The 12,767-nt window shown below is 40.7% G+C and overlaps 1 protein-coding gene across 1 annotated transcript in view; it reads left to right on the top strand.

Annotated features, from left to right (window-relative positions):
• Positions 1-11,760: 11,760 nt before the first annotated feature.
• The window catches only part of LOC102027590 (putative olfactory receptor 2I1), a 3,866-nt gene continuing 2,859 nt past the window's right edge, over positions 11,761-12,767 (top strand). Inside the window, exon 1 of the mRNA XM_013509774.1 lies at positions 11,761-12,742. Within this exon, the coding sequence (XP_013365228.1) occupies positions 12,185-12,742 (558 nt within the window). The 5' untranslated portion in view covers positions 11,761-12,184. The remainder of the gene's footprint in view (positions 12,743-12,767) is intronic.

A 12,767-nucleotide genomic window follows, 5' to 3' on the forward strand; every position in this document is an offset into this window, starting at 1 on the left:
CTGAGAAACTATTTTGTAGATAATAATACGTAAAAGGATAACCATTGATAATTTCTTACCATTTTGTCTGTAATTTGCTAAGTCCCTCCTATTATTATGTTATCCTTCTTTTATTCTTTAAAAAAAAAATTAAATAAAAAAAAGATGGCAAGCAAGCTTCAAATCCTATTAAATCAACCAATGATCTGACAGCATACAGTCAAGCTTGTCAAGATACTGGAACTGAATCATATAAGACAACGGCTCAAGTTATAGCTGGTTTTAATAATGCAGGAGAGGGTAATATAAAATGTTTTAACTGTTGAAAATGGGACATATTAGAAAAAATTATAGAGCTTTTGCTGGATCTAATGGGACAGTCACTATGAAAGCAGCAGGACAAGGGAACAATGCCTCTAGCACAGAGAGTTTGGGTCCTGCATGTGAGACACCAAAAAGGGAGACATTGGGCCAGACATTGTCATTCTAAAATCCATGAGGACAGTACATCTTTGCCAAAAAATGAGATAAGCGCATCTCCTCAGGCCGGCCAAACAATAGAGGAAATATAACTTGTAAGTCAGAATATCAGTCAGCTTTGTCCAATGCAAACACACCAGCAGATTCAACAACCTCAAAGGTGGCTCCCCAGAGAGATATAAGTTCCCTCACCAGGGGAACAATACAAAATGCAGGACTAGATCTTCCTGCAGCTTGCAGAGTCACTCTTATCAGAGGTGATGAACCTACCTCAATTCCCAAAGGAGTTTGGGGTCCACCACCTGAGGGAATAGTTGGTCTTTTACTGGGAAAGGCTCACCTAAACTTAAAAGGAATAGCTATTGTGCCTCGTGTGATTGATGGTGATTGTCGAGATGAAGTACAAGTTTTTGCATGTGCTATGGATCTCTGGGTTTTTGAACAGGGAGAAAATGTGGCACAATTGATTTTGTTACCTATAGGAAAACCTTCTTTTGTTAAATATAGACAGTCTGCTGGGCATGGTGGTGCATGCCTGTAATCCCAGCACTTGGGAGGCTGAGGCAGGAGGATTGTTGTGAGTTCAAGACAAGCCTGGGCTACAAAGTGAGCTCAAGACCAGTCTGAACAGCGTACTGAGACCCTATCTCAAAAAAGACCAAATAAATAAATATAGACAGTTCATGAGGGAAATAGACCCTCAGAGCAAGACTCCAAAAAGAGATTTATTTTACACAGGAAGTGACTAAAAACAGGGCTATGTGTTTTATAAAGATCAATGGGAAATGCTTTGAAGATCTAATAGATATTGGCATGGATGTGTCTGTATTTGCATTAGAACAAAGGCCCACTATGTAGCCAACACTAAGGGCTACAGCAGGTACTACAAAGTGCTTCACCCCATCCCTGAGAGGCCAGACCAGCAAAAGGCCTTCCTTTTACCATACATGGCACCTATTCTGGTCAATTTGTGGGGAAGAGATTTGATACAAAAGTGGGAATTAATATTGACTAATGGTTCTGATCTTACCTTTAAACAAACAAATACTGATTCTGAAATTAAACAAGCAGATTTGAACCTTAAAATTAGAGAAATGGTGACTAGCATGGGATATTAAAAGGACATAGGGCTAGGAAAGAACTTACAGGGAATCAAAGAGCCTGTTAAGGACTACACCTAAGAATAACAAGCGTGGTATCAGATGTCAATGGGTTTTTTTTTAATAAGGACCATTGATGCTTCTCCTCCCAAAAAACAGCTCTACATTTACAATGGAAAACTGAGGCGCCTGTCTGGGTGGAAAAAAAAAAAAAAAAAAAACATAATTAGTGATTCACTTATACAGTGACCCCTTCACAGGGAGAAACTCATCCAAAATTAGCTGAAGAACAATTCTAGCTAGGACATTTACAAAAAAGTTAGTTCTTGGAATATTTCTGTCTTTGTTACTCCAAAGAAATCAGGCAAATGTGGGTTATTGCAAGATTTAAGAGCTGTAAATGCTTGCTTACTTCCTATGGGGGTGCTGCAATCAGGACTGCCAAACCCAACTGCAGTTCCTGGGAACTTAAAAGACTGCTTTTTTAACAGTCCTCTTTTTCCCACAGATGAGCTGCATTTTGACTTTTCTGTGCCTAGTTTAACATTTAAAGAGCCAGTGCAGTGATATCAATGAATTGCATTATCTCAAGGAGCATGAAATAGTCCGACTTTGTACCAGCTCTTTGTACTGCAGGCCTTCCAGAGTTAGACAAGCCCATCCTTCTGTTTACACAATTCATTATATGGATGATATCTTACTGGCAGCACCAATTAAAGAACAACTGTATAACCTCTTTGCAGAGACAAAACAAGATTTAACATTCTTTAGTCTCTGCACTGTTCTGGATGAGGTACAATTGTCCTTATTATTACTTGGGAACACTAGTGAGCAATAAAGCCACAAAAACTACAGATTTGTCAAAATCATTTAAAAACTGTAAATGATTTTCAGAAGTTACTAGAAGACATACATTGGATAAGGCCAAAATTGGATATTGCTACTTATCAGTTAAAACATTTATATCTCCCTTTACAGGGAGAGCCAGCTATTGATTCCCCTCAGTTTATCTACTGAGGCTCAAAAGGAACTATGGTTGAAAAAATATTAACAGCATCGAATTTTTAGAATACATATAAAGTATCTTCTTATCCTTTACATTTTAAATACTCCTCATTCTCCCACAGGTCTTACAGTACAATTTTATGATAAATAAATTTATCCTCTCTAATCAGTTAATCAAAACCCTGCAATTATATTTTGAACAAATTGCAGAGGTTGTCACTATGGGAAGGACAAGATCCAAACAGCTCTTTAGTATTGATCCTGCTGTAATTGTATTGCCTAGTGATTTACATCAATATTTGACTTGGCTACAACAAGCTCTGTATTGAGAAGTAGCATTTGCACATTTTTTTATCTTTTTGAGACAGGGTCTCACTATGCAGGTCAAGCTGGCCTTGAGCTCACTTTATAGCTCAGGCTGGTTTCAAACTCACAAAAATCCTCCGGCCTCAGCCTCCTGAGTGCTGGGATTATAGGTGTGCACCACCATCCTTGACAGCATTTGCACATTTTATAGGACAAATTGATAATCATTTTCAAGTGATCCTATCTTTCAATTTTTTCCACAAGTATTCAAAATATTACTAAATTTGAACCTATTTCTGATGTAGTAGTATATTTTAATGATGGTTCATCCAAGGACAAGACTGCCATTTGGAGTAAGGATTATGAACAGGTAATAGAGACTCTAGGACTCTCTGCACAAAGGTCTCAAATTACTGCTATTTTATTTGGCATTCAACAATTTAACTCTAAACTTATTAACATAATTAGGGATATGCCAGGTGTGGTGGCTACAAAGTGAGCTCAAGGCCAGCCTGAACTGCATGGGGAGACCCTGTCTCAAAAAGACAAAACAAAAAAAACATAATTAGTGATTCACTTATGCAGTCTACCTTACTCAGAGACTAGAGAATGCCATCCTATGGTCAACTTTAGATTCACCTCTATATAATTTGTTTCTCAGTCTACAAAAGGCAATTCATAATTGAACAGCACCCTTTTATATAGGTCACAAAAGGTCTCATTCTAATTTATCTGGATTTTTAACATATGGGAATCAGCAAGTTGATTCATTAATTGCTTTTACTACTCCATTTGAAGGAGCTAGAAAATCTCATTCATACCATCAAAATAGTAAGGCTTTAACCAAAGAATTTCAGTTATCCAGGTCTCAAGCAAGACAGATTGTTATGTCCTGTCCTATTTGTCAAAAGGTTCCTAGGCCTGTGCCACAAGAGGGCAGTAACCCTAGAGGCTTAAAATGTAATGATATTTGTCAAATGGATATTACACACCTTTCTTCTTTTGGCAAACTACAATATAGTCACATATTTATTGATATGTATTCTCACTGAATTCATGCAGCTTGCCACACAGGAGAAAAAATTGGCCACATTCAACAACATTGCTTGTCAGAATTTGCCTCTATGGGTGTTCCATGCACCATAAAGACTAACAATGGGCCTTCATTTGTTAGTAAACCATTACAATCCTTTTTCAACTATGGCACATTGAACACATTTCAGGAATTCCTTACAACCCTCAAGGACAAGCAATTGTAGAAAGATCACATCTCTCTCTTAAAACTCAATTACAAAGCAGACATGGTGGTTCACACCTATAATCCCAGTTCTCAGGAGGCTGAGGCAGGAGGATCATTGTGAGCACAAGTCCAGCCTGGGTTACAAAGTGAGCTCAAGGCCAGCCTGAACTGCATGGTGAGCCCTGTCTCAAAAAGAAAGAAAAACTCAAATTACAGGGCCAGGGATAGAGCACAGTGGCACAAGCACCTGCCTGGCAAGTGTAAGGTCCTGAGTTCAGTTCCCGGTACAAAAAGAAAAACTCAATTACAAAAACAAAAAAGGAATACAGTTATCCCAACAAGCACAGCTAGATTTAGCCATTTTTACTCTAAACTTTTAAAATCCAGCTGCAGACAATAAACTGAGCCCTGTGGAACCTCATTGTTCAACATCCCATGATGATGCCCAACATAGGGCTCAAATGTGAATATATTGCAGTTTGCCAAAAGAGGAAAGGTGTGTAATATCCACCTATGCCCAACATAGGGCTCTTTGGAAGGACATCGACACAGGGAAATGGGAAGGACCAGCTCAGCTAATAACATGGGGAAGAGGTTATGCTTCTATCCTAGCAGGTCCACAAGGTGGCTGCCATCCAGGAATGTATGACCTTGGCCAGAGACACCACTGACCCTGGAGACAGTCCCTTGTGATGGCTCCACTGATCTGAGCCCTCCAGAGGATGAACCTGTCCCATGAGGCTCAGCCCCCGGGACCTGCCAGTCAGTCAGACAGGCAATCTACCACCAACCCCTGAAAATCTTTTGATTGCCTTTATGGCTCCACCGGCAGTATCCTATGTATAAGGCCTGTTTAAGGAGCAGAGTATTGGACTTATGCTCCTAATCCAACATCACGTAGACCCATTACTTGGATAGATTTATCTACCCAAGTAGATATGAGATTTGTCATAAAGCAGACATGACTGGCCCTAAATTAGATAAAAGATTTCTTTTTTTTTTTTTTCACATTCTTCTTATAAGGGATCTTTGCTAATTAACCTATTTTTTAAAAAAAAAGTTCTGACTAGCCTTTTTATAATTACAAATTTTAAAAATTATAAAAATTATTATAATTCAATTTAGCCTAAAATATATTTGAGTGCACTCGGACTTTATAAGCAAATTGTCTTGTGTGTGTATATGTGTGTGTTTGTTTTTTTGTCTCTCTGTCCCTTCTGTAAACAGCTGTTTTATTTGAGCTCAACAAATGTTTCTTCTTTGTGTATTTTTGGATTTTTGAATCATTTACCTATAATTTCATTTGGCTTATAGAAAAATGTCATCTAAAATTAAGGATATGCTTCCACCAAGTTGCCAGTTGGTCAAAATGATGTCAAAATTGCTTTTATGAATGTCATGGATATTGTTGTTTATGTATTATGACTTGAGAATCTCTTGTTGTTCAAATTTAATGTGTTAAGTATTGAGACTGCATTTTCATGGGTTATCAAAAATTTATTAAGGTAATTAAACAAAAATCCCTTAGGGTGAGAAGAAACTGTTGGGACAGGACTCTGATTGATGAATAAGGAAGCAGCTGCCTGGAATAACATTAACCAGGTTTTGTTCATTAATAAGTAGCCCAAATAATCTCCATAGCCTTATGGGAGACACCTCCAAAAATATTCAAAATATATTATTGTGTTATATTTGCATTGGTCATTGTCAAAAGGTTAAGTTTTAAAAAAATAAGACAATAACGGTTTCTGATAGATAAAAAGATGTTCTTGGTACAAAACTAAATCAAGAAACAAAATAATGACAATTCATTATTGCTAATTTCACAATGTATTAAATGTATTCATGCTTCCAAAATGTACCGTACTCTAAAATGTAAAACTTGTATTGTTTATAGTGATGGACATCTGCCTTTCTCTTGTGCCCCAGATATTTGTAATAAGAGGTTCATGTCAAGCCAACATGAGGTCATCAGTCAAATGATAATTTTAGCAAAAACCTATGTGCCGCATACATGATATATGTGCCACTACATTTAGAGATACTTAGATATTAAACAGCAAAGGCAATGATAAAAACTCCTTCAAAGACATCCTGATATGGCAAGCGAGTTCAGTGAGACTGGCATTCACAAGAGACCAAAAGGGCAGGAACAAACAAAGCTTTACTGAGCCAGCTGACAGACAATCTCTGACCAGGAGCCAGTGAAGATGTCCATGCCAATCCAGGTTTCATCTTCAGTTTAAGTACATTTTTAAAATCTCTCTCTTTTTTTTTTTTCTGGTACCGAGAATCAAACTCAGGACCTTGTGCTTGCCAGGCAGGTACTTGCTCCGCTGAGCTATAGCCCCAGGCCTAAGGACATTGTTAAGTTTCCATCATAAACATTACCTCATTTGGGGGAATTTTACAAGAATGTCACACAATTATCACAATTAAGCCGTCAAACAGCTGAATTCCAGATGACCATTGTGGTTTAACTTTTAACCTACTTCTCAGTTTGTCCTGTTTGTTCTGGTCCCATTTTATGACTCTACTCTCCTTTAAGTGGGTTGATAACTAACCAAGGGGAGGGGGTGAAGAGTGGGGTCAACTACAGCTTAAATGAATTTAAGTTATTTCTTTAATATGGAGTTAAAAAAAGAAAATGGAGCCTCTCTTGCCCTATCATTCTTCCCCCCCCCCAGGACATATTTTCCTTTTTTAGGACATGTATTGTCCTTCACACATCAAAGATCTGGTCTCTATAATTGGTGTTCTCCTTTAGAACCACCATTTTTGCTTGGTTCACACTACTTTGGATCCTCTTTTTAACCCAATTAATTATGCATGGCCCAAAAGTAAGGACCACTACAATAATCACTAGGGGTCCTGTGACCCCAGCAATAAAAGAGGTTAATTCTGGGCCCGTGTACTGGATTGTCATATAGCTCACATTGCTTGCAAGTTTGCTGAGCTGAAAGAAAGATTGATCACCAGTCTGGTAAGAAGCTGGAAGATGGGCTCAAATTTTTGAAATCTGGTGATGCTGCCATTGTTGACATGGTTCCAGGCAAGCCCATGTGTGTTGAGAGCGTCTCTGACTAGGCACTTCTGGGTCATTTTGCTGTTCTTCATATGAGACAGACAGTGGCTGTGGGTATCATTAAAGCAGTGGACAAGAAGGCTTCTGGAGCTGGCAGGGTCACCAGTTCTGCCCAGAAGGCTCAGAAGGCTGAATTGACATTATCCCTAACAACTGCCACCCCAGTCTTAATCAGTGCTGGAAGACCAGTGTCAGAACTGTTTCTCCCAATTGGCCATTTAAGTTTAATAGTGAAAGACTGGTTAATGATAACAACCTTCAGAAGGAAAGAAGAATGTTTTGTGGATCATTTGGGGGTGTGTGGCAGTTTTTAAGTTATTGGTTTTTTAAATCAACACTTTTTAATGGAAATAACTTGAGCAAAAAGTCTGTCACAGAATTTTGAGACCCATTAAAACAAAGTTGAACTAGAAAAAAATAAAGCATGTTTGTGTGCTGGTAGGAATGATCCACTAGAGAGGCAAATGAACAAAGACACCAAAAGATACTAGAACAGTGTCCTTGGGTAAGTATAAAGTGGTGAGATACAGTGAGCATGCGAAGGGATTGACATCAGACAGGAACACAAATAGTTTACCCTGTTGGTAGAATATGAGCACAGATAGAAGTATTTGCGAAGATGGAGGGATGAGAGCTTGTGAAAGTTCTCTTCTTAAGTTTTTCAGTGAAATTAGTATGCTAGGCATGGTGGCGCACGCCTACAATCTCAGCACTCAGGAGGCTGTGGCAGGAGGATCATTGAGAGTTTGAGACCAGCTTGGGCTACAAAGTGAGCTCAAGGCCAGCCTGAACTGCATAGCGAGACCCTGTCTCAAAAAGACATAAAAAAAAAAGAAATTGGTAAATTATTGGAGAAAGATGATGTTGTCTGACAAAGAGACATAGCAAAACAGTGAGAGAATTGTGAATTTGAGAAAAGACCAGAAAATATTACTTATGTAGGAGTGTGCACTAGTGTGTGAACTAGGGATAGATAGACAGACAGACAGACAGATAGATAGATGATTGTTGGATAACATTAGCCCCTGTCCTTTAATGTTAATGTAAGCTGGGCATGGTAATGGATGCCTGTAATCCCAGCACTTGGAAGCTGAGACAGGAGGACTGCTGTGAGTATGAGGCCAGCCTGGACTACATAGCAAGGAGATGATGGACATGACAAATGTCTACATTCCCAAGAAACTGAAAGGAGAGGTAAAAAAGTATAATCCATGTGGATAATAAATTCACCAAAAATTATGACAAGGGAGTGAACCTGGGGCAAAATATGCAAGAATGAGGGGGTATAAAGGGGTGGTGGAGATGATAGCAAAACCTGATGATAAAGAATCACTCAAAATTGAGAGTGATTTCAACAAGTCTGCAACATCTCTCACATGTTCTCCATGTTTTACAGATGATGACACTGAGAATCACTGAGGTTAATCAGCTAGCTTTTGGTCATTCAATCAGGGAATGAAATTTTTTTTTTGGTCCTTTTGAGACAGGGTCTCACTATGCAGTTCAGGCTGGCCTTGAGCTCACGTTGTAACCCAGGCTGGACTCAACTTGCGACGACCCTCCTACCTCAGCCTCCCGAGTGTTAGGATTAACACCACCAAGGGTGGCTGAAATTCTTTTTTTAATATTTAAAATTGTATTAGTACATGTTTGTAGTACATAATGATTACATTCATCTTAAAGAGCTGATATAAGTACATAAAATATCTTAATCATTTTACTTCCCTCTCCCTTCTTCTCCCTCCCCCTTCCCTCCAACTTTTAGAGAATGAAATTCTGAACCAGCAAAAGCTGAAGTGTGGAAATGAGAAGGAGAGGAAATTATGCTGCCTCTGGTCTCCACACCCAGCCACAGACATAGTACTCTGAAGGGACTTTCTTTCCAGAATTCTCCCTCTCTGGACACCTCCATAGGAAGTACTAATTATAAGAGTGGGACATAGGTTTCCCAGAGCTCTGTCCTTTCTTGAAAATAATAAGGGAAGTTTATCCCCCTGTTTCCTCTCTAGTGAGAAGATTCAACAACATCCTCCCTCTTCTCTCCAACTGCCACGGCCCTAAGGGTCTGAAGGATGCTCTTGTTGTCACTATCAGCTGATGCTGACTGACTACACTGCAAGATCCGGTCAAGTCCTTGCCTCATCTACCCCCACATCCAACGACAGACATCACTGCATCTGAATTCTTTCCCAATGTTCTATTCGTTCCTCTGCTGACAAGCAGGATGGCACCCACCCTCTGTCTTCCTCCTGAGGTGCCTGGATCTGATCTCAGGTACTCATTTCAGAGATCAATGCAGTTATACTGTTGGATCTTTTGTTAATCTCCTCACTGTCATCTCAAACCCAGAATCCACAGCAGGAGAAATAAAGCCACGCAGCATCTGAAAACTCAAAGACTGAAAATATTAGGACCAGAGATTAGACATGAAGGTAAGTTTATCACTATGTTCCATTCAGAAAACATGATTTTGCAGCTGAGGAGCATATTCTACCATACCAAGGAGGTTTGGGGAAACACTAAATATATCCTTTAACAGATGTGCTTTCTGTGTACATAAGGAGAATGACTGTGGGTGTGGGTGTGCACATGTGTTGCAGCTACATATTTGGAAATGTGTTCATACATGTAATAAGGATATTATCTGGGAAATTTTATTAGTGTGCATTTTTATGCTGTGGCATGTTTAAAGGAAAATGGCTTAGGACTTGCCTGGGTGAATGGTGTGTGTCTATGTAATCATGATGGCAAAGAACCTTATTCTCAACATCTCTAGCCACCATTGGTCCATAAGCCCAAATTTAACCTCTTGTACTTTGTGTCCATTATGACCCCAATGCTAAAAATTATCTATAAATAATGACCAAGCTTTGCATGTCTTCTTACTCTCCAGTGTCTCTGGAATTACAGAGCTTGGTTTATTAAAAAGAAAAAAGAAAAAGACAAGACCTGGAGTTAGTCATATTTAAGCCGAAATTCTATTAAGCATTTACAGACAATGTGATCTTGTTACTTCATTTCAGCTACTTTCCTATCCTACTCCATAAAATTATTCCCTAGTTTTCAAGTGGGTAAAGGTCAGAGTTAACATATGAAAGAAATATGAATTATTATAGCAGTTCTGTCACAAATTAGTATAAGAACTCTTCTACAACTTGTTTCCTGGACTGAGGATATAGTTCAGTAGTAAACGGAGAGCTTAGCATGCCTGAGGACATGTGTTCAATCCCCAGGACCACCAAAAAAAAAAAAAAAAACTTGTTTCCTGATCTGTGAAAGAAGGATGGCTATAGTTAATGTTCAGTAAATACCTACTATGTAGTTCCTCAGTGCTTTGTATATTTAGCTCACTTCATCCACTGCTGCTTTTATGTGAGGAAACTGGGGCACAGCAGGGTTCAATCACTTGCTCAAGGTTCCTCAGCTAGGAAACAGCAGAGCCATGACTCAAATCCAGGCACCTGGCCCTTGAGTCCTTGTTCTTATTCACCACAGTGATACTTTTTCTGCCAAATAAGGATAAAGTGAGGAACCATATAAGCAGGGTGTTTTGTTGGGGGAAAAAGAGTTTTTCCGGAAAAACAGAAAGTAAGAGGATTATGATTTTTAAATTAAAAGTTTGAATATGCTATTTGCAGTAAGTTATCTATATGAATTATATGTTAGGAAACTTACAGTACAAATATTTTATGGAACTCTATGATGGTTTCTGTATTATATTTCACTCAATGTCAAGTTAAAATTCCTTTTGTCCTTTGTGCCCCTTCTTCATTTGTTTAAGAATATTTGACAGTAGAGGTAGGAAATAGGATGGAAACCTTAGAGGTCACCTAATACAAACTCCTCAATTTGATGAAACAGATAGGGACATGAAGTAACTCACCCATATCAAATATTACGATAAAGGTGGCTGTGCTAGCTGGGACCAAGGTCTTCTGATTCCGGACTACCAACAAGTGCTCTTTCCTCCACCGACACTTGGCCTAAAGGCTAGCACTCACGCGCTGATCTGTGGAGATCAGGACCATCACATTCAACAGGAAGAGGAACAAGGGTACTGTAAGCAGTCTCCACTCACAACAGTAGTCAGCAATATAATGGGCTATGTTAAAAAGTAAACTGAGGCACAATGAAAAATTTAGTTTATTTGAACCAACAGAAATCCATGAGTTGGGCAGATCCAATCCAGAAGTGGTTCAGGAAAATCATGGAACACAAAAGAGAGACTGTTACAGGACAAGCATAAAAGGCAAAGAAAACATTTTATTTGTTACAGTTACACAACTGTCATAGTTGGTCTGTCTCACTGGAAATTCCCTAGTTATATTAATGTCTTGCCTGACTTAAATGAAGTCTCACTTATGTTTGCAAATCAAGGAAGGTTAAGGTCACTTATGAGGCCCAACTGGCTTTGTCTGCTCAGGGTTTTTTCTTTCCCAGCTCCATCTAAATCTAATCGTTGGATAAACAGAACAAGGAAGGTGGGAGCCAGGCGTGGTGGCTCACGCCCATAATCCCAGCACTCAGGAGGCTGAGGCAGGAGGATCTCTGCAAGGTGGAGACCAGCCTGGGCTACAAAGTAAGCTCAAGGCCAGCCTGAACTGCATAGCGAGACTCTGTCTCAAAACAAACAAACAAGGAAAGTGATAGTTGTGGCCTATAAGTACTAGGCTAAGCTTGCTGTATTGCTCTAATTTTAGGCAGTATACACGTTCAAGGAAGTAGGGGGAAAGGAGGCTTACAGTGGAGTCTGCCCATCTGAAAGGCTGCCATGTGAGAGGAAGATTAGGCTTATTTTGTGGTCCCTGAAACACAACCAGAACGGGGGAGGTAGGTGAAAGAACACTGACTTGAAAATCAGACTGGTCTGACTACTAGTTATACACAGCCACTGACTAGCTATGACCTTAGGGCAACTTAATTAGCTGTTAGGAGCCTCCACTTGTGCCTGCGTAAAGCAGAGCTTCCATTCCCTCGTGGGCTCGCCAGATGGAACTGCAGTTAATAAACTATCTGTGCGCTGTCACCTCTCCCCTGCCCGGGGCTTCCTCCGCCTGTAAGTGGCGGTGCCAGTCTCTGTCGCTTAGTGGCACAGAACATGCCCGCAGTCTCTCTCCTCAGGCCAACCACAGCACCGGGGAGCGCTTCCTGCTGCTGGGCTTCTCCGACTGGCCGTCCCTTCAGCCGGCCCTCTTCGCGCTCGTCCTCCTCGGCTACCTGCTGACGCTCGCAGGCAACGCGGCGCTGCTGCTGCTGGCGGTGCGCGACCCGCGCCTGCACTCGCCCATGTACTACTTCCTGCGCCACCTGGCGGTGCTGGACGCGGGCTTCTCCACCAGCGTGGCGCCCTTCCTGCTGGCCGGCCTGCGCGGCCCGGCGCTCCGGCTGCCCCGCGGCGGCTGCCTGGAGGGAGGCCGCCAGGGCAGACGAGATCGCCAGGGTTCAGGTCGCCTGGCTTGGCGGCGACACAGTCTTCACCAAGCCCTCCTGCGAGCGCTCACGGGCCCCACGCACAGCGGCCGGCCGCAGACGGGGCGCCGCGGGCCGGTGCGCACGGCTTAATGCGCACGCG

This window comes from Chinchilla lanigera, unplaced genomic scaffold (assembly GCF_000276665.1).
Source record: "Chinchilla lanigera isolate Chin_1 unplaced genomic scaffold, ChiLan1.0 scaffold00182, whole genome shotgun sequence".
NCBI classification, from domain to species: domain Eukaryota; kingdom Metazoa; phylum Chordata; class Mammalia; order Rodentia; family Chinchillidae; genus Chinchilla; species Chinchilla lanigera.